Consider the following 21,372-nt stretch of genomic DNA (forward strand, 5'->3'; position numbering starts at 1 on the left):
CTCTCCCCCAGAGGATTTTTGCTTTGGGGAAACCCTGCATACCTTAAGGGAGCATTTCCAATGGGAGAGTCAAAACTACCCTCAGTCTAAAAAGAGACTCAGGGAATTCCTAGATCTTCCACAACACAGACCCTTGGCCATCCCCCCAGTCCTGGATGTTGTGGAGGATGTTTTCCTCGAATCCAGCTTGACTCCCTCCTGCTCTCAGAAAATCAGACAGTTACTATAGAGTGCCTGATTCACACAAATATATTTTTAAAAATCCTACAGCTGACCTTGAGGTCATTTCTCAAGGGCCTAAAGGGATTAAAGCAATCTCTAAGAAACCCACCCCCCAGACAGGGATTCTCGAGCATTGGACAGATGGGGTAAAAAAAATAAACACCTCAGCTACTCTTGCTATCAGGGCACTAAATTGTCAGTTCTATATGCTGCCAATTTTAGCAACATACCTTGGAACGCCTTAAACAAAAAATGTCTTCCTTTCCTGCTTTGGCAGAATCTAAAGAATTACAAGAGTTAATGTATTCTGCAAGTCATGTAACTAAACACATCTTGCACTGCGTTTTTGATGCCCTAGAAGCTTTTTGCAGGGCAGCAGTCACTGGATCTGTCATTAGAAGGCATGCAAGGCTTAAGGATCAGCCCTTGCCAGACCATGTCAAATCTAATTTGTTGGATGCCCCCTTTCACAAAGATAACTTATTTGGCACTAAGGCAGAAGAGATCTTAAAAAAGATGGAAGAAAAAGCAAAATCTATGCAAACAGTTGAGGATTTCTTGCAGGTCCAGTCCCTTAGGTTCAGCAGGCATTGTCCCTCCAAACATTGGTCCTCTCCTGCTCCCAGTAAATCAGCCCAGCCGAAGCCCTGTGAAACAGACCCCCCCCCCCCAGACAGCAGCCACAGGGAATGCAGAGATCTAAGCAGTGGACTACCTCCACTTCGAACCCAGGGAGTTCTAAGCCACCCCCTTATGGTAAGAACTCACAATGACTCAACCCACTCCCTCTGCCCACCTTCACTTATCCCTAGGAGGAAAACTCTCTTTTCACTCAAGCACCTGGGCCACCATTACCAAGGACCACTGGGTTCTCAACATTGTGTCTCAGGGATAGAAATTTTCCTTCCACACCCTTCCAACCCCTAAAGGGTTCCCAGATCTACCACCACATCAGTGGGCAGAGGCTCAAAAGTAAATCCTTCCCTGCTCTCTATGAGGGCAGTAGAGCACGTTCCTGCAGAACAGATAGGCCAAGGCTTCTACTCCAGACTTTTTCTGGTGCCCAGAAAAGAGGGCACCTGGCGCCCCATCCTTGATCTATCAATTCTAATCTCCTTCCTGGTGATCTCAAAATGCTCACCCTCCAGCAGCTGCTACCCTTGCTCTCCAAGGACGCTTGGCTAGCCACCCTAGATCTAAAAGAGGCCTACCTCCACATTCCTGTCAGGGAATCATGTCAGAAGTATCTCCGCTTCAGGGCAGGATCTCAAGACTTTCAGTTCTCTGCACTTCCCTTTGACGTATCTACTGCTGTCAGAGTTTTCACAAAATGTCTGGTTCTGGCCATTTCCTTTTGCAGACAATCAACAAAAAGAAATCCTAACAGGTGCCCACCCAAAGTAATCTTCCTGGGAGCAAGTCTGGACACAGCATCCCAGATGGCATACCTTACACCAGAAAAACAAATTTTCCTGACTGCCTACTTCTCTCAACTAGCCGCTAGGCCCCAGCTAGCTGCAAGGAAGATACTGCTGGCTCTGGGGTTCATGGCATCTTGCATACTACTCATTCCATATGCCAGACTGCATATGAGGAAGCTTCAGTGGTACCTAAAGAGCCTTTGGTCTCAACACTCTCAAGACCTGGAAACTCTTCTACCTATAATTCCTTGCCTCAGAAAAGATTTTCTTTGGTGGGCAACAGCATGCTCCCACAACAAAGGACTGCCTTATACCCCACCCCCCGCCACCCATACCCTTACCACAGACACTTCAGACTATGCTTGGGGAGCACACCTGGATGGCAGGTGCATACAGGGCCAATGGAGCCCACAGCAAATCCCTCTGCACATCAGTCAAAAAGAGATAATTGCTGTGCAGCACGCATTGAAAGCTTTCAAGCCCCTTCTCTCTTCAGGGGCTCTCCTGATCGAAACAGACAACACCACTGTGATGTGGTACATCAACAAGCAGGGAAGGACTCACTCCTATTCTCTATGCAGGCTGGCCATGACCCTTTGACACACAGCCTCTGCCATGCAACTACACCTGTTCACACAATTCCTACCAGGCGCTCTCAACTCTCTGGCAGACCAGTTAAGCAGAAATCCTCTGGACCCTCATGAGTGGCAGCTCAACAGAAGTACCTTCACCCTAATAACTCAGAAATGGGGAACCCCAAAGGTCGACCTCTTTGCCTCCCACACCAACCATCAGCAAATTCTGCACCAGGGAACATCACTGCATGGCTTGGAAAGTAGATGCCCTGTCCTTCCCCTGGGTCAATCTATCGGTCTGTGCCTTTTCTCCACTACCTGTCATCCCCAGGGTACTGCTCAAAATAAGGGAGGAAAAACCAAGGACCATTCTTATAGCTCCAGACTGGCCCCAACAGCACTGATACCCCTTGCTGCGCAGCCTTTCCCCGCTGCCTCCTTGGGATCTTCTTCAGATTCCAAACCTCCTGACCCAGAGGGAAGGGAAATTCATGCATCCCCAAACGCAGACACACTATTTGGCAGCTTGGCTTATTCCTTAACCCCGAACCAATCTGCCAACCTCGGTAAACAAGTTCTGGATGTTATCCATGAGGCCAGACGCCCTAGCACCAGAACGTCTTATGCTGATAAATGGAAAAAGTTCTGCACCTGGATCCAGGCTAAAGGAGCCAATAAAGCACAGCCCTCCCTCCCCTCTCATCCTGGATTACTTAACTGACGTAGTACACAGTGGCCTCTCTTTCTCCTCTCTAAAAATTCATGCCTCTGCTATTTCTGCTCATTTTCCCACTGAGCAGCCCCATTTCTCACACCCTTTGATCAAACAGTCCCTAAGAGGGCTAGCAACTTGAGGCCAGCCAGAAGGGCACCAACACCAGCTTGGGACCTTAACTTTGTATTGAAAAGCTCACCCTGCCCCTTTCGAACCATCTTCTGCAGAGCTAAAATTTCTCTCCTGGAAGACAGCATTCCTTCTGGCCATGACTTCAGCCAGAAGAGTCTCTGAGCTGCAAGCACTCATGGCTGTGGAACCCTTCATCATCTTCCATGCTAACAGGGTATCCCTCAGAACTAACCCATCCTTCATGCCCAAGATGGTGTCCAGTGTGGCTGTCAACCAATCCATTTGTTTACCCACCTTTTTTTCCTAATCCCCAGAACAAGGGGGACAGGATTCTGCTCTCTAGATGTGCACAGACAGCTCAGATTCTATCTAGACAGGACTAAATCCATCAGAAAGTCTGATCAATTGCTGGTTAGCTTTGCTACAGGGGCAGAAGGCAAAGCCACTTCCAAACAAACCATTTCCAAATGGATAGCACACTGCATCCATTTCTGCTACAAACAGCATGGAAAGCCTCCCCCCAAGGAGGTCAGGACACACTCCACCAGAGCAGCCTCCACCTCTGCAGCTTTCCTCAGAGGAGTCCCCACCTGGGACATCCTGGAGGCTGCCACCTGGAAGTCTGTTCACACTTTTACCAAGCATTTCCACCTGCCTCTCTTCTTCAAATCCAGGGCAGGGTTTGCCTTTGCAGTTTTGCAGGGCATCCTAGCCAGCCCCTAGTTTCCTTGACTGCCTCCACCCATTTCTTCAGCTTTGAGAATCAACCCAAATATGATGACTGCAACAGTGAAACAAAAGAACATAGAACAGTTGTGTACACTTCCCGTAAATGTAGATGTTTGAGTGTGTTCACTGTTTCAGTCCTGGTTTCCCTCCCTCCATCCTCCTTTCGTCCCTTTCTTAACAAGGGACATATTGGTGTTTATTGTCCACTGGTGGGGGTTTTCCACCAAAACCTGGCTCCTACCTGGGGGCTCCTGACAGGTTAGGGCAAGAAAAACTGATGTAATGGCGTCTGCTGCCTTACTTTATGCTACTGACAACCTGACGTCAATCCTCAAGCGACAGCAACCGATACAGAAATACTAAGTCTCTGTTATTCGGGCTGGCCGAGGGCTACCCTGGCAGGGATAACCCAAATGTGATGACTGCAACAGTGAATACACTCGAACATCTACATTTATGGTAAGTGTACACAACTGTACTTTTTGCATCATTTTCCCTGTGGATAGCTTCCATACAAATATTCCTTTCAACTTCACATGCCTTATACCCTCTTTCATGAAATTCTTTTTTTTTAAGCATCCGAACATCTTGTCTGAAAACATCATCACAGTTGTTTAATGGAGACTTTCTCATTGTTTGAACTTTAATAACATTCCAAAGTATATGGCCAGGATGCATGCTATCCCTATGTAGGATAGCATTTCTTCGAAAATGTTATCTTTTGTTTCTGGTGGATATCCTAAATCAGACCTGAAAAGAAGTATGTTCCTCCAAATAAGGACAGCTGAGAAATCTGCTTTAAAGTGTTCTTATGATTTCTTTAATGCATTTTCCAGAGCAGCAGCCATTGTGTTTGTTGTGAGAAGGTTCACATGGTTATGTTCTCGGAAGTTGCCTGCAAGCTCAACTTTGTAACTCTTCCCTTGATATGGAGGTTGTATTTGGGCTATCTACTGCCGAGGTCCTAAAAGAATGTGATGAAAAGGGGAAACTGATTCTAGGGATGACTCAGATTTCTCAGCCTTCATGCCAAAATTTTGTTGAAGGATTCATCCCTAGTTTAGGATCCTCTTATAAAAAGCAAAATAAGGAAATGTCAGGGAAGCAGATGTTCAAAAAAAACAATGGAATGGTTGCTCCAAAAACCTCTCCTTTTTTGTCTTTGGCAATGTATAATCTCAGACAAACTGGTTCTGAGAGTTATCCACCAGGGCTACTGATCGCAGTGAGAGTCCCTTCTTCCTCATCCTCCAGATTAAACTTTTTTATTTCCCCCTATCATTCAGCATTTGCTTGGTCAAGGAGTAGTAGAAACTGTCCCTGTCTCCCTTATAAGAAAAGGTTTTGATTCATTTAATGGATGTTTCTGGTACCAGAGAGAGGTGGTTCATGGAGATCAATCTGTTTTTGAAAGTTCCAAAGTTCAAAATGCTATCCCTTCATAACCTGTTGCCTCTTATTCCATCTTTCAATTTTTTTGGTTAACTGTAGAGTTAAAGGATACTTATCTCATTCCAGCAGACACGGATTTTAAATGTTTAAGATTTTCTGTGCCTTGGACTTGCAAAATGACTGCTGATGAACAGCTTAGTTGAAGACCATAAAAAAGCTGTGCTGTGCAACTACAGCTGTATCTAGCAGCTTGCAGCAGTTAATACCACACACTAATAAACCAAGCACTTTTTCTTTGATTGCAAATGCAGTATGTAAATAGATTTATTAAGAAGCCATATCCTAGAGGCTTCATAAACCAGTGTTGGTAATGTACTTTTTTTTTTTTTTCTTTTTGGAACTCCTTGTAGCTTATCATCTACTGCTCCCAGGGCCTCCTTTTCTAGCACATGTGCCAGGCTGTCCTTACCTTCCCTGGACTAATTCTGACACATGCTCTGAGCCTGTGAGGAGATCGAGGCATCTGAGGATGTAGGACACATTGGTACTGAGGAGTGTTTTTCCTTACCTTTCTTCAGTGCACGCCCATAGATGACCAGGGTTAGACATGCAATGAGATGTGTTGACATGCTGTTCTGTCTCTGTGGCAACTCAGTTAAGGTCCCTGCCTTCTTTGAGATATTGCCCACTGTGTATCTCCAGCTTCTTCCAGGAATCCATGACTAGGTGTGCCTTTGTGCACACTCTTCCCTCTAGATGGATATGCATGTCTGCCGATGCAGGAGCTGCTAATAAAGCCCAGGTCACCTGGGCCACAGTCAGGGCTTTATCTCTCTACAGCTTACTTATTCTTGATGAGTTGTCTTTGTCGTAGAAAGGACGAAGGTAATCCACTGAAGGGAAGGGACATTTGAGAGCTATTAGGAGGGTGGGTTTGAGGGAGAGTAGCGAATTCTTTTGCAGAAACATAAGGAATAAAGACTATCAGTGAGCTATTCAACTTTGTGCCTCTAGTTAGAATTTTCTTAGATTTGTGAGGGTAGATGTTCAGTAAGTATAAAGCCTTTAGCTGAGTGGTGGTCTTCTTTGCTTGGTTATGTAGCATTTACTGCTACTGTTGATTGAAATCAACCTCTGCTTACTGCAGGTAAAGGTTATGTACTTGCATAGATCAGGATGAGTAGGCCCCGACGTTCCTTACTCCAACCCTGTTGCTGACAGTCTGTAGGTCATTTATGATGTTTTGATTTTTTTCTGTACCACTTGAGTGTGGTTTGACTGAGCTCAGGAGTGGAAGGACTTTTGCAGGTCATTATTTGTACAGAGGGGAAGGACTAGTTGCTTAGGACTGCAGATTGGGTGGGACACTAAATCAGGATCCATTCATTACCTTTAACTAAAAACAGCAAGTTTGCACTGAACTTTTTATAAGCTAACCTTTACAGTTCTTTCTACAAAATTTTATGTGAAAATAAACCTACCTTTACTTGCTTAATAGCACATTTGTTTTATACATGGGTAATTAGCCTTTCTTGCTATTTTGTGGATGGTCTGCATTTTTCACATGCAGAGCTGTAATGTATTTTGGTTTGTCTTTCAAGCTTTAAGCATGCTCTACAAAGAGGTGTGATGGACTTCAGTTTAATTTACTTTAATGAGACAGATGAATGTACGCGTTTCCTGTATATTATTGCTTGACTGAAACCTTTTGACAGCTTGTGTTGACATTCACATGTCCCTTAGTAAAATGGGTTAAAGTAAAGGCATTTTGTTTTCTTAAGCTTTCCCTGACTGATTCTGACATTGTTTTAAGTTAAAATGGCTGCTTCATTCAGGACAGAGTGAAGTACATTTTGTAACTACATCTATGGTATTAAGGCCATGCCATGGCATATCCATCATAGTTGTGTTTGCTCTGAATAAACATACACTGATCAAAATGTTTTAGTGTTGAACTACAAAGAGAAGTCTGTCTTGTTTGTTTGACCTGACAAGGTGTCTTGATGTTATTCATCAGGTTTGTTTCCTGAATGTGCAGGTGTTTTATTACATTTTTCTTCATTTTTCAGGATTCTGTAACTTAATTAAAATGAGGTACTTGACATCATCATTCATCTTAATGAGCGTATTCTGTTGGTTTAAGACAAAGGCGGAGTTCTTCACCTCAATTGGTAAGTGTGAATTTAGATTAAAAGTCGAAGTGACACTCCTTATATTGTTAACAGAGTAGTACCAATTGGAGGATGTAGTGAGGGCTTCATTTACAATAACTTAAAGAACACTGTTTTGTTTCTGCATTTATTTATTTAGGGCAAGACTTAAGGGAACCTTTATTGTACTCAGTCTGACCTTTGGTATATTAGTTTCTGTTTATTTATTGCCACACTTGGCCAAGTAAGAATAGTACACTTTTACATTTCTGATGACTGCAGTTGCAAGGGCATGATTAAGAGCATCGTTATACTACAAACAAACACTGTTCATGTAGAGGATCTGGTGAATGTAATGCATGCTTCATTAAGGTCTATTTGTTGTGTAATTTAGGCAGTATGATTCGTAAAGAATTGGACAGTAAGATGTGGCTTAATGTTTGATAAAGAGTATGCCCCTGAGCATAAAAAGGCATGATTCAGTTGCAGCAAGTTCCTTTAACACCAGAGGTATGGTGCTACCAGACATTTAACCACAGCTCACTCTGCTTATGAAGTGGATCCCCAAACAAAACAAGAAAATCAATCAATAAATAAATAAATAACAAGCACATATAAGCAGAAGTAGAAATAAATAGTTATTGGGGGAAAGAGAGAAAAATGCATCTTGTCAGTGCGTGCACACCTACACACACACACTTAGACACATACACACATACACATACACAACACAGACTTGTTAAAAGGTGAAGTATTAGCAGCTTTGCATAGCTGCAAAGCAGAATGTAATCTTCATTTGCTGTTATATGATATAATCCGTTATTATGCCGAGTAGTCATTAGCAAAGGAAGATCCAAGGTAAAATTAGGTCCTTTTTGTTATTGCATTTGGACCTGTTTTTGTATCTTCTTGCAGCACTAGATTGGTTATGAAGTGTCCCGCATGCAACAACAGGAAAGCCTGCAGTGATTCCTCACTAAAAGTATACAAGGCCTAAACAACATGTCCTACATGGGCGGACTCAAAGCTCTTTCACTGTACTGTGTATCTTACAGACTGCTAAGAGGTGACCCGTGTCTGGCATACAAGGCATCCTCTGACCCATTAGTGCTGGATTTACTGCACATTAGCTGGTCAAATGGTATCAGAAATACTCTGCCTAGGGGTGGAAACCTCATCTTCAACATCAGCGGAATGGTTTGGAGGGACGGGGATATTTTGCAGAGGATACTGCTGCTATGGAACAGACTCCCTATCCACATAAAACGGAGTTCATCCTTGTCCATTTTCAAGTGCAACTTAGATCTGTGGATGGGAGACAGAAAGTTTACCCCCAGGACTGCCCAGTGTACTACTAATGGACAGATGCAGCTCTAAATGCTTTATTCCATGCATGGGTCCCCTCAAAAAGGGAAATTGACTAGGCTTAAAATGGCCCACAAGGGCAGCTAGCCTAATTCTTGCCTATGAACCTATAAAATTTTAATACTTTTCCCCAGCATTCCCTTCTGTAGTTTGTCCAGGTATACACAGGCACTTCACTGACACCAAGATGAATAATTTCCCCCAACAATCCATTCAGTACTTTGCCCGTGTATGCAAAATCACATCATTGACACCAAAATGGGAGATGCCTTCAGCAGTTTGTTCATATATGCACAAGCACTGAAGTAACACCAAAATGAATAGTATCCCCTAAAGATCCCTTAATTAGTTTGTCCATGAATGTCCAAGCACACACACACACACACACACACACACACACACACTTTTAAGTATTTAACGTCTTCCCACATCCTGGCAACAGCACACATAGTGCCTGGAGAAAACTTTAAAATAAATAAAACTTCCCACTCGCGCTTCCTCTTCCAGACTAGCTACCTCCTACCTCTCCACTTCTCACATGAGGCAGCCTGAGTCAATAAGAAGGGCCTCTCACTGTATTAGGCAGCAGTCTTTCATTGAGCGATGCTGCTGTCACTTCCAAATGCTGACGATCAAAGACTGATGGTTGGGAAGCCTAATGATGTGGTGCTTTCAAAACAGCCTGTTAATTGTAATAAAGCCCAGAACACAACAGAAAGTAGTCTATTTTTAATTTAAAAATAGAGTTGACGTTCTGAGTCAGCACATTTTTTTTTCTTTTTTTTTTTGCTGGAGGGGCTGCAACCCAGCAGACAGTACTACGAACTGTCCCTGATCCTGCCAAAGAGTGGAACACAAGGAAGACTTGTCTTTTTCTTTAGAGCTAGAGAAAAGCCTGCACATTTTGACATCTTAATGTAATCAGACATCTCGTTTTAAGCTGATTTGCTTCGTCTGTAGACTTCTTGGTAAGTTAGGTGGTGGAGTTTACAGCTGGAGGGTCTTTAGGTCACACCTGCAGCATTGGGGCAGAAGTAGATGCCATTATTTCCCCTAGTGTCAAGATAGCCATTGTAGGCTTACCAGTCAAATATTCCCTCATTTATCCCTTTTAGAAGCTGTGCCAGAAGATGTCAGTTTTTTTCCAGCAAGGTATATTTCAACCTGACAGATGCAAGTGTATTGTACTGTGGTGGCAGTACAGGTATCACATTGAATCCCTCCCCATCACTTTATTAGGGATGTTGCTTGTCAAAATGGGATCTTGTGCTAAAGCAGCAGTGTTTCCCTGTCAGAATCTAATCTGGTTCACTTGACCCCCTGCAATCCAACCATTAATCTCTCTTACATGTCATTGTCCTGAAAGTAAGGACTATGGTTTTCTTATTAGTGCTGCAAGAGTTTTGTTTTCCAAATTCATACTTCCATGGATAATTTCACTTGTTATGGAACGAAACAAGTGGAGACTTATTCTTGTGTCTTTTGCAGAGAGGCCATGAGAGTATATGAATTGGCCTGTAAGAAAAACTTTCAGTAGTCTAGCTTCCTGGAGAAGACATTTGATTAGTGGACAGGCCCAGTCACACTGCACTTGTACCTTTAATGAATCCCTTGAATCCGTAAATGGCCAGAAAGGTTTTCAAGAAATGGCGCATTGACTTTTCTGTCTGTTTACCTAGTCAGCTGGTACCAGGTGCTTCGTATGTTTCTTCCTGATTCTAACACCAAGTGACTGGATGCAGGGTGCTGTTGTAAATCTCTGTCAGGGTCTGCTCACTGGTCTTCCACATTTCCTCAGGCAATGAAGATCATTCAAATGGTGAGACTACCCAAAGCAGTGGTCATTCGGATAATGTCCGTTATGTCGTAGGCAGATTTAGTTTCCATCCCCTTCTTCTAGACATGTCCAGATAGCTTTCCTTGTACCAGAGGCTTTTGGCTATCCACTGAGATTAGTCATCTCTGATCTCTGTGCATTGATACTGACTGGTCACTGATAGCCCAGTCAGCGGTTTTCCGTAACAGGGTAGTTTCTGTTCAATAACTTTTACAGAAGCAGTCTGCCCTGTGAACCTGTAATAACAAGTAGAGATTTTCTGTTTGGGACACAGCTTGTATGTAGGACCCATTTTCTTTTCCAGTAGCTAAGGTATTGACATACATTGAAAATTTTTATACAGATGTTCTTCATGTTTCAGTGTTGCAGTCATTACATTTGGGTAATCCTGCTGGCAGGTTGCCCTCAGTCGGCCTGAATTCCAACGTCTTGGGTCCTGCGTCAGCTGTCATCGCCTCTTCCCTGACATCAGGTTGTCAAGGGTATAAAAGAAGCAGCCAACGCCATTTTCTTTAGTCTTTCTTGCCGCGCGGTGCCCGAAGCAGAAGCAGTTGGCAAGTGCCGGTCGGCCGACTCCTGAGATTTTCGAGTTCGAATTTCAGATCCGAAGTCTTCTATAAGGCTAAGTACCCCATTGGGGAAACTTTTTTCTTGCTCCAGAACCAATGTCAGAAAAAGTTAATAATTGTATTTCTTGTGGGAAGCAAATACCTCATAAAGACTCTCATTCTTACTGTATTCCTTGCCTAGGCCCTGATCATAACTTTCTGGGTTGTCGGTTTTGTGCTAGATTTAACCAACGCACTATTAAGCGTCTGTATGATTTTGCTTTAAACTACTTTGGATGCAGGTTTAATTATCCAGAAATGTCGTTGGAAAGCCATCCGACTACCGAAGTTCACAAAAAAACACAAAGAAAAAGAAATACAGCCGAGGCCCAAAACCGACGATGAAGCTTCTTCTAAGCCAGTTGCCAGTTCGCTCATTCTCAGTGAGGTGCTTTTGCAGCCCCTGACGACCGCAACTTTAGAGTCGCTGGCTGCTACCGACTCCCACATGGAGTCGGCCATGCCGCTGGAAACTCAAGGTATTGGAGCCTCGGACGCTAATCCTTCAGATGGGTCCGGAGCCGCTGAGCAGCCACCAGCTTCTGAGGGTGTATTCAGACTCAAACATCTTTACATTAAACCGACTTCAAAGGCAAAGACTAAAGCACCTTCTAAGGCAAAGAAGCAAACTCAAGAGCCATGTGGACAGGCCTCCTTGCCCAAAAAACAGATGCTCAAAATGGCCGAAGACTTGATTACCTTGATCAGGGTTTCCCATCCCCTTCCTGATAAGTGGCCTAGGCAAGAGACTGACTGTGAATCTTCAGATCAGGTTTCCATTTCTTCTGATTCCTCTTCTGATCAGGAATATTATTTTCCCCCCTATGAGGATTCTGATGCTGAAGACTCCATACCTTCAGCTTCTCTTCCTGAGGACTATTCTTTTGGGGAAACCTTACATACCATGAGGGAGCATTTCCACTGGGAGAGCCAAGTTTTTTCAGAATCTAAAAAGAGGCTCAGGGATTTCCTGTTACTACCTCAGCACAAGCCACTAGCCATCCCTCCTGTGGTAGATATTGTAGATGATGTGTTTTCGGAGTCTAGCCTTACCCCTGACTCCTTGCCTCCAGCTCCTGTTAAGGCTGACAGGGATTCTAGGGCACTGGATAGATGGGGAAAAAAGGTTTACACATCTGCTACCTTGGCTATAAGGGCCTTAAACTGTCAGTTTCATATGCTCAAATATCAGCAACATGTCATGGCATTGCTTAAACAGAAAATCTTGTTAAACTCTGAATGTGCAGAAAACAAGGAAATGCAGGATATTTTGCATGCAGCTGTACAAGCTGGAAAGCATACTTTGCAATGTGGTTTTGATTCTTTAGAGGCCTCCGTTCTGTAATTAGAAGGCATGCTTGGTTAAAGGAACAATATCTGCCTGATCATGTTAAAGTTAAATTATTAGATGCACCTTTACAGCATGATACTTAGTTTGGTGTTGAGGCAAAAGAGGTGTTAAAGAAAATGGAGGACAAGGCTAAATCTATGCAAACGGTCAAAGATTTCTTACAAGTACAGCTGCCTAGGTTTAGTAGACACTGGCCAACAAAGAATTGGTCCTTTGCTGTGTCAGACAGACATCAAAGGGGCAGACCCAGACGCCCTAGAGGCAGATCCCAGGCGCAAGGTTCATGCGGGTCAAAGCAATGGGGTGTTTCTACCTCCAAAAGTGGAGAAGACAAATCACAACCTTACAGGAAACTGTCCCAATGACTTCCCCCTGCCTGCACCAAGCAATTATTTCCTGGCAGCACCCTTAGGGGGAAAATTAGCACTTTTTTCTCAAAATTGGCACATTATAAACCCAGGACAAGTGGGTTCTAAATATCGTGTCACAAGGCTACAAGTTCCATTTCCATACCCTGCCAAAGGCAAACGGCTGGCCAGATCTGCCAAAAAATCAATGGGCAGAGGCACAAAAACAAGTCTCACCCTTCATGGACATGAGGGCCATTCAACAAGTGCCAGAGCAAGAGCGGGGACAAGGATTTTACTCGACTGTTCTTGGTACCCAGAAAGGACAAAGCCTGGAAGCCAGTACTGGACCTATCGATTCAAAAGACAATCATAAGGCCTTCTTTAGCTATGTTAGAAACCTAGGAGGAAACTCCCAGATATGCTCAGAATTAGTTCAAAATGATGTGAAGATTACTGAACCTACACACATTGCCAACATACTGGCTGACAGGTTCAGTGCAAACTCCCAAAAGGAGAGATATCTATACCAGAGGATTGTAGCCCCCCAAACATCTCCAACGCCCAGGTGAGAACTGCTCTCCAAAGCAAAAACACAGCATCCATGGGACCGATGGTGTCCCCTGTGTGCTCCATGAACTCAATGAGGAATTAAACCCACAGTTAGGACAGCTGTTTAATCTTAGCCTCACCTCAGGATACGATCATCAAGGGAGGCACGGCGACTGTGGTCCCCACAAAGCAAGTGCCTCCACCTCCACCCTACCCTGGAAATACCCCCATTAGCTTGACAAGCCTTATCTGCAAAGCCATGGAGAGGATCATAATGGAACTCATAAATAAAGACATAGGAACTTGCAGACTTTGGATCCAACCCAGTTTGGCTTTGTCAAAGGCAGATCATGCCTTTTAAACTTGGTTGACTTTTTCGAGACAGTCACCAAGGCCATTGATGAGGGAAAGGCAGTCCATACAGCCTACCTTGACCTGGCAAAGGCCTTCCACTCAGGTATCATCAAAAACTCATCAGCTTGAATGTAAACCCATACATCACAAGATGGGTTGCAAACTGGCTCAGAACCCACAGGGTCAGAGTTGCTGGAGCCATGTCAGACTCAAAGCCTGTCACAAGTGGTGTCCCACAGGGCTCAGTCCTGGGTCCACTCTTGTTCGGCATCTACTTTCTGAAGTACAAGCAAACACAGGAGGGTTATGGCTGACAAAGTTTGCAGATGACTGCAAACTAACACATCTGACACAGATATCCTTCAGAAGGGCCTCACAGAAACGGATAACTGGTGCCAGAGCCATGGCCTAAAGTTAAATGCCAAGAAATGCATAGTCATACCCTTCGAAAACAAGGTTACCCTAGCTACCATATAGGTGGCAATCCACTGAGCACAGAAGAAGTCATCAGGGATCTGGGGACCCAGGTTGACAGTAGCCTCGCTTGACACTCATGTTGCTAAAGTAGTTAGGAAAACCTTCTACATTGCCCACCTGATCATGAAGGATTCACATCTAGATCAACTGTACTCATCACTCATTAGACCTATGATTGAGTACAATGCCCCATTCGAATGTATCTGACCAGACACCTGCAGCAGCTGGAAAGGCCCCAAAAGTTCCTCACCAAAAGGATAAAGGGTCTCAAAATATGTCTTATGCTGCCCGACTGAAAGAACTCCAGCTCTATTCAGTCTCATACCGCTTGCTCAGAGGTGACCTGTGCCTGACATATAAGGCCATGTCAAACCCTGATTTGATGAATATGCTTCACCTCAAAAATCTAGATCCTCAGAACCACAAGGCGGAGACTTAAACCTTGACACGGTTATTAATAGAACATGCTGGAGGGACAGATTCATCACCCAGAGACTCCCTATGCTGTGGAACAAAATCCCGTACATGTGAGGCAGAGCACCTCGCTGGTCTTGTTCAAGAGGAATCTTGACCAATGGATGGGGATGTACGATATACCCCAGGATTACTTCAGTGTCACTGCTTGACAGAGGCACAGCAAAATAATAGGCATAGTTTTATTCAAACTAAAGCTAGGCTTATAAATGCCCTTGGGCAGATAGCCTAGTATGAACCTATGAACCTATGAACAAATTCCTGGATATACCAAAATTCAAAATGTTGACTTTGCAGCAGCTTCTGCCCATGGTGGGCAAGAACGCTTGGCTTGTAACTTTAGACCTAAAAGTGGAATACCTGCATGTTCCAATCAGACAAATATGCAGAAGATACCTCAGATTCAAGGCTGGCTCAATGCATTACCAATTCCTTGCACTGCCCTTTGGCTTATCTACTGCACCCAGGGTCTTTACAAAGTGCCTGGCACCAGTAATTGCATTCTGCAGACTTAGATGAATACAAATATATCCTTACTTGGACGACTGTCTCATTCAAGCAGAGAACAAGGACATCCTTCTACAGCATCTGACGTTTGTGAAAAATATTCTAACATGCCTAGGGTACACAGTCAACGAAAAGAAATCAAAACTAGTACCCTCTCAAGAGATAATATTCCTGGGTGCAAGCTTAAATACAACTGCCCAGATGGCTTATCTCACGCCAGACAAAGGCAACTGACTACCTGTTTCAAAATGTTAGCAACAAAGGCCCAGTTATCTGCAAGAAAAATTCTGCAGGCTTTGGGCTTCATGGCATCCTGCATCCTACTCATTCCATATGCAAGACTGCATATGAGGAAACTTCAGTGGTACCTAAAAAGTGTTTGGACTCAACATTGCCACAGCCTGGAAACTATAATTACTCTCATTCCCTGCCTGCAACAGGAGTTTCGATGGTGGGCAAAGGCTTGTCACCAAAACAAGGGACAGCCATTCACATTACTTCCAGCCAGGCAGACACTAACAACGGATGCATCAGATTATGCCTGGGGGGCCCACATGACAGGAAGATGCATTCAGGGAACATGGACCTCAAACCAAATGCATCTACATATCGATCAAAAAGAGATGTTAGCTGTTCAAAATGCACTGACAGCCTTCAAGGTCCTACTTCATCCAGGGCAACTACTGATAAAGACAGACAACACCACGGATATGTGGTATATAAACAAACAGGGGGCACACATTCTTACCCCCTTTGCAGAATAGCCATGACTTTGTGGGACACAGCATTGACTTACCCAAGTACATCTGCAGGCACAAATCCTGCCAGGAAGGAAAAATACTCTGGCAGACGAACTAAGCAGAAACCTCATGGATCCCCACGAGTGACAGCTAGATCCACAAGTCTTCAGCATGATAACAAGGAAATGGGGATGCCCGGACATAGATCTATTTGCCTCCCCTCACAACTACCAACTAAAGAGATTCTGCACAAGGATTTATCACAGACAAGCATGGAAAGTGGACGCCCTATCCTTCAGCTGGAAAAACCTATCCGTATATGCCTTTCCCCCTCTGCCTCTCCTCCCCAAGGTACTCCTAAAGGTCAGACAGGAGAAGCCAAAGATGATACTGATTGCACCAGACTGGCCCTGCCAGCACTGGTACCCAATATTAAGGAGCTTGTCTCAATGCCCAGCTTGGACCTTACCTCAAGTACCGCATCTACTGTCCCAGCAAAACAATCAGATCCTGCACAGCCAACTCAGGACTTTAAACCTGGCAGCATGGCGGATAATGTAGTCATACAAAACACACCTCTCAGCAAAGCTGTGATGGATGTCATTTTGGAAGCCAGAAGGCCTAGTACTAGAAAATCTTATGCTGAAAAATGGAAGAGATTCTGTGCTTGGAACCAGGCACAAGGAACAGATACAGCTGTGCCAAATATTCCTCAGATTTTACAATACTTAACTGAGATGCTGGACAAAGGCCTATCTTTCTCATCTATTAAAATTCATGCCTCTGCCATTTCGGCTCATTACAATGCAGAGCCAACAATCTTTTCTCATCCCTTATTAAAACAATACCTCAGAGTAGCCAAAAATGTAAGGCCTCCAAGGAGATCGCTATTGCCTGCGTGGGACCTCAACTGTGTCTTGGAAAAACCCACTCTGCTTCCTTTTGAGCCAGCTGCTACTGCTGATATAAAGTTTTTATCTTGGAAAACAGCTCTGATCCTAGCAATAACGTCTGCAAGACGAGTTTCAAAGCTACAGGCATTCATGGCTGTGGAACCTTTTATCATTTTTTATCCGGACAGGGTCTCCCTGAGGACAAACCCAATATTTATGCCTAAAGTGGTGTCCAGTGTGGCTCTTGACCAAACCATTCATCTGCCAACTTTTTATCCAAATCCACAGAACAAGGGGGAAAGAATTCTGCATTCTTTGGACGTACACAGACAGCTTAGATTCTACTTGGACAGAACCAAAGTTTTCAGAAAGACAGAGCAATTACTAGTGGCATATGCTGCAGGATCACAAGGAAAGGCTATCTCAAAGCAGATATTTCAAAATGAATAGGCCACTGCATTCATTTCTGCTACTTATACCATGGCAAGCCAGTGCCTAAGGGCATTAGGCCACATTCCACCAGAGCTGCAGCCACTTCAGCAGCCTTTCTCAGGGGAGTACCAACCACGGACATTTTAGAGGCAGCTACGGAGTTCAGTGCACACCTTTACAAAGCACCATCATCTGCCACTCTACTCTAAATCCAGGGCAGGCTTTGCCACTGCAGTTCTGCAGGGTCTCATAGCCGCTCCTAATGCTGTTTAGCTACAGCCTCCTAACCATAGCTTTGGTAATCTACCCAAATGCAATGACTGCAACAGTGAAACACGAAGAACATAGTACAGTTGTGTACACTTACCATAAATGTAGATGTTCAAGTGTATTCACTGTTGCAGTCCAGGTTACCCACCCGCCATCCCCCCTTTTCTTCTGATGGAACCTATGTGGTGTATTTGCTTGTGGATGGAGGTAAAGTTTATATTGCTGCATGTAATTTTATATATACATATACATTTTGGCTACCCTTTTAGGGGGCACCTGACATCTGGGGCAAGAAAAACTAAAGAAAATGGCGCCGGCTGCTTCTTTTATACCCCTGACAACCTGACGTCAGGGAAGGGGTGACGATCGCTGACGCAGGACCCAAGACTTTGGAATTCAGGCCGACTGAGGGCAACCTGCCAGCAGGATTACCCAAACGTAATGACTGCAACAGTGAATACACTCTAACATCTACATTTATGGTAGTTGTACACAGCTGTACTTTCTTTATTATTTCTCCATCAAAGTTAGCTTCTAGGTCGTTTACAGTTTTCATTTGAGTCAGCTATGTTCCTGTTCTTTGTCAATGTTTGCAAAGTTTTTTTAATGCATAATTTCCTCTTTAGGCTTCCTGTTAAAAGCAGAATATTTTCATGGACCATTTACATGTCCTTCTACTCTCATGGTGCATTATTCTCACATGTGGGATTCTCCGCCTCAGGCGTCCCGAATGTCCGGCTTATTTACCAAAGCTTAAGGCTGGTTGCTGTCTGATGCGTGGGACGTCACACTCTGGGCCATAAACCGTAGGCCATAAATGTGACATCCACATGCACAGACCTCAGAACTTCTCTGTCGCAGTCGAACGTCAGCTTGCTCATTCTGCTCTGTGTTACGGAAGGGATTTTAGATAAGTATCCCATTGGAGAATCTTCTTTAATTTTAATAACGCTTAGGTTATTTGTCCGTTTTTAGCCAGTGTCATCTAGGAAGGGAAAATGTAAGTGTGGTCGCCAAATTCTGCACAAAGAGATACACATGAGCTTTGCTTAGGCCAGCCCCAAGACCATGCGACCTGTAATATCTGTCAGTCGTTTGTCCCAAAGACCTTGCGTCTCCATCTGGCAGACCTTAAGTTGTTCGTTGAGAAGCGACTAAAACACTTGGCCCTAGGTATGGATCCTGAACTGTCCCTCGAGGTGGAGCCACCTAAAAAGAAGGCCAAGGTTTCAAGGCCTGCTACTGCTGCGCCTTCAATGTTGGATGCCCCACCAGCTACCAGTCTAGGGGCAGAGGGATGTCTGGAAGAGCTGGTGACTTCGGCGGGTACCATGTTGGAAACCACCGTAGCAGCTCCAGTTGGCACTTTTGCGGAGGTTTCAGCGATGACAGCCTGCGACGATGTTGAGGGGGAACTGGGCTTGCCTGGACAGCCGCCTTCAGTTTCCGAACAGGGCACCTAGGCCCCAGGTTGACGCTTGACAGTAGGCCTTTGGCCCTTCTTATTATTCCACAAGACTCTTTCAGTCAAGAAAAAACAAAAAAATAAGTTTTTATCTTCCCCTGTGGAAGACCAGCCAGACTAGCAAACATTTTCCCAGTCACTTTATGGCCCTGAGGCCTGCAGCCTGACATACTCCCTTGCTGCCTACCCTTAGTCCCAGGCCTGCCTCTGCCAGTTCCATCCCTCTTCGTCAGACTTAGGAAGAAGACTCTTCCTCCTCTTCCTCTGAGTCTCTCACTTATACCTGTCAGTTGGCCTACCCCCCTGGAATACTGTTCTCTAGATGAAGACTCCTTGGAAGGAGACTCCCTGCCAGAAGATATCACCTTTGGGGAGACTATCTCCAAGATGTGAGAGTACTTCAAGTGGGACTCCACCCAAGTGACTGAGATACAAAAAAGATACTTTGAGCTTCTCCAGATGGAGTCATTCTCACCTTCTGCTATTTCCCCTATGATTCCAGCTTACTTGGATGCTTTTGCTTCTGACTCCAACACCCTGAATCCCAACCTCCTGCCCCAAAAAGGCCAGATGGGTTCTACAAACTCCCTGATGATTACAAGTTCCTCATCAAGCCACCCATGTCAGACCCATACTATTTTCCCTTTTGAGTCTGCTGCATTAGCAGAATTTAAATGTTTGTGCCGGAAGACCTTAGATCTGATGTTGTCAATTTTCATTTTGTCCTCAACGGATGGGTTCAGATCAGATCCGTCATATCCGAGTTGGAGTTTGCTGAAGTTCTTGACAACCAAAAAAACTCTCAAGCTTCTCCTGTACCCATAATGCACCAACCCTAAGTTACCTCAGATTTAGTTTGCCACTTTCACCGAAAGATGTGGTTGACCTACTCTTGAGCTTTTTTGAGATACTGTAAGTGTGATGTTATTGCCTTCTATCTTCCTAAATGTTCTCATTTTTTTTCTATATTACTTGTCCCGTACCATACAGAATCGTATTTCTTGTTACCGTAGTTGGTAAAGTTTTTTTTTTTTTACTTATCTTTTCCTTTTTAGTGCTTGGTGTACTTCTTGAATTACTATAATTAGTAATTTCCTTTCTACATTGAGTGTAGCCCTCCTTTCTTACCATCATTAGTATTTTTTTCCAGTTCTCTTTTTGTCTTTTTAAAAAAAAAAAAAAAATCCTGTTCTTACTTAACTTTCTTGGTTTTCATAGCTTATTGTATCTTAGTGTCATGGCAGAAAAAGGCCCCTCTGGATTTAAAAAAAATGTGTAAATTGTGATGTTGAAGAGTCCTCATTGTCACCTCTGGAAGATGTCTCATTTGGAGACATTCTCAAGTACTAATGCAGAGAGATGGCTGGAGGCCAAGCAACCCTTCATCTGAGTTTGTATTCTTGAAGGCTTTTGGTAATGGCTCGTCTACCTCCTGGGTTACTCTGCCCACTGACGAGCTTATTGAGTTAGTCTCTGGGCGGGCATGGAAAGAACCTGACACAGTTGAACCAATACCTAGGAGACTGGACAAGATTATGGCACCACCTTTGGGTAAACAGTTTTGTGGTAAAGGTGTGCCCATTGATGCCATGGTCATGGTGGCGGCCACCAGAAACGAACTTGAGAGTTCCACTGTTTATCCCCCTAACAGGGAGTTGAGGGCAATGGACAGGTTTGGGAAGTCTGCCTATACTTCAGTGACCTTTGCCTTAAGGTCACTGAATTATTTGGCATATTTTACAAGATTACAATGGGATTTGATTAAAGAACTATCAAACACCCTATCAGTTTCTGTTTTTGCAGAGGTCCAGTCATCTTCGACTTCTTCTCTCTTGGCTACCCTGCAATCTATTTCCAGTTGTTCCATGAGGCTCATTTTGCATGTTGCCAAAGGAGCCTCAAGGGCACCGAGTTCAAGCATTGCCATCAGGAGACATGCCTGGATGTGCTTATGTGATTTTGCGTAGCCCTAGCAGTCATAGTTCTTCACTGCTCCTTTTGACTGCACTTCTTTGTTTGGCCCCAACGTGAAGGACACTGTTTCCAGGTGTGAGAAGGAAGGAAAGACCCCATCTGCCATGGATGTACGTTTTTTTCAGCCCCTCAAAATCTTTTTCTAGGAACCAATGAGGTGGTCAGAAGATGTGGTTCAAGAAATCACAGGGTCCTTTCCAGGGCAGACCTGGAGGAAGGTCTCCAATGGCAGAGGAGGGAACTCCAGTGGTCAACCCTGTGGCAGAGGTGGTCCACAAAACCAGCAGTCCAGAGATTTTTTTCTTTGCCAGACCTTACCAGCACTCCTGAAAGAAGGTCCAATAATCCACCTCTGGAGGCAGTTGCGGACAATTATCCTTGCACCAGGGA

At 44.3% G+C, this 21,372-nt stretch overlaps 1 protein-coding gene across 4 annotated transcripts in view; it reads left to right on the forward strand.

Annotated features, from left to right (window-relative positions):
• The window catches only part of P4HA2 (prolyl 4-hydroxylase subunit alpha 2), a 1,028,898-nt gene that overhangs the window by 93,449 nt on the left and 914,077 nt on the right, over positions 1-21,372 (forward strand). For all 4 annotated transcript variants that reach the window (XM_044069196.1, XM_044069194.1, XM_044069197.1 and 1 more), the window contains exon 2: positions 7,256-7,357. In XM_044069196.1, the coding sequence (XP_043925131.1) occupies positions 7,276-7,357 (82 nt within the window). In that variant the 5' untranslated portion in view covers positions 7,256-7,275. The remainder of the gene's footprint in view (positions 1-7,255; positions 7,358-21,372) is intronic.

This window comes from Protopterus annectens, chromosome 4.part0 (genome assembly GCF_019279795.1).
Source record: "Protopterus annectens isolate FY-2018-M chromosome 4.part0, PAN1.0, whole genome shotgun sequence".
In the NCBI taxonomy this organism is placed as follows: Eukaryota; Metazoa; Chordata; order Ceratodontiformes; family Protopteridae; genus Protopterus; species Protopterus annectens.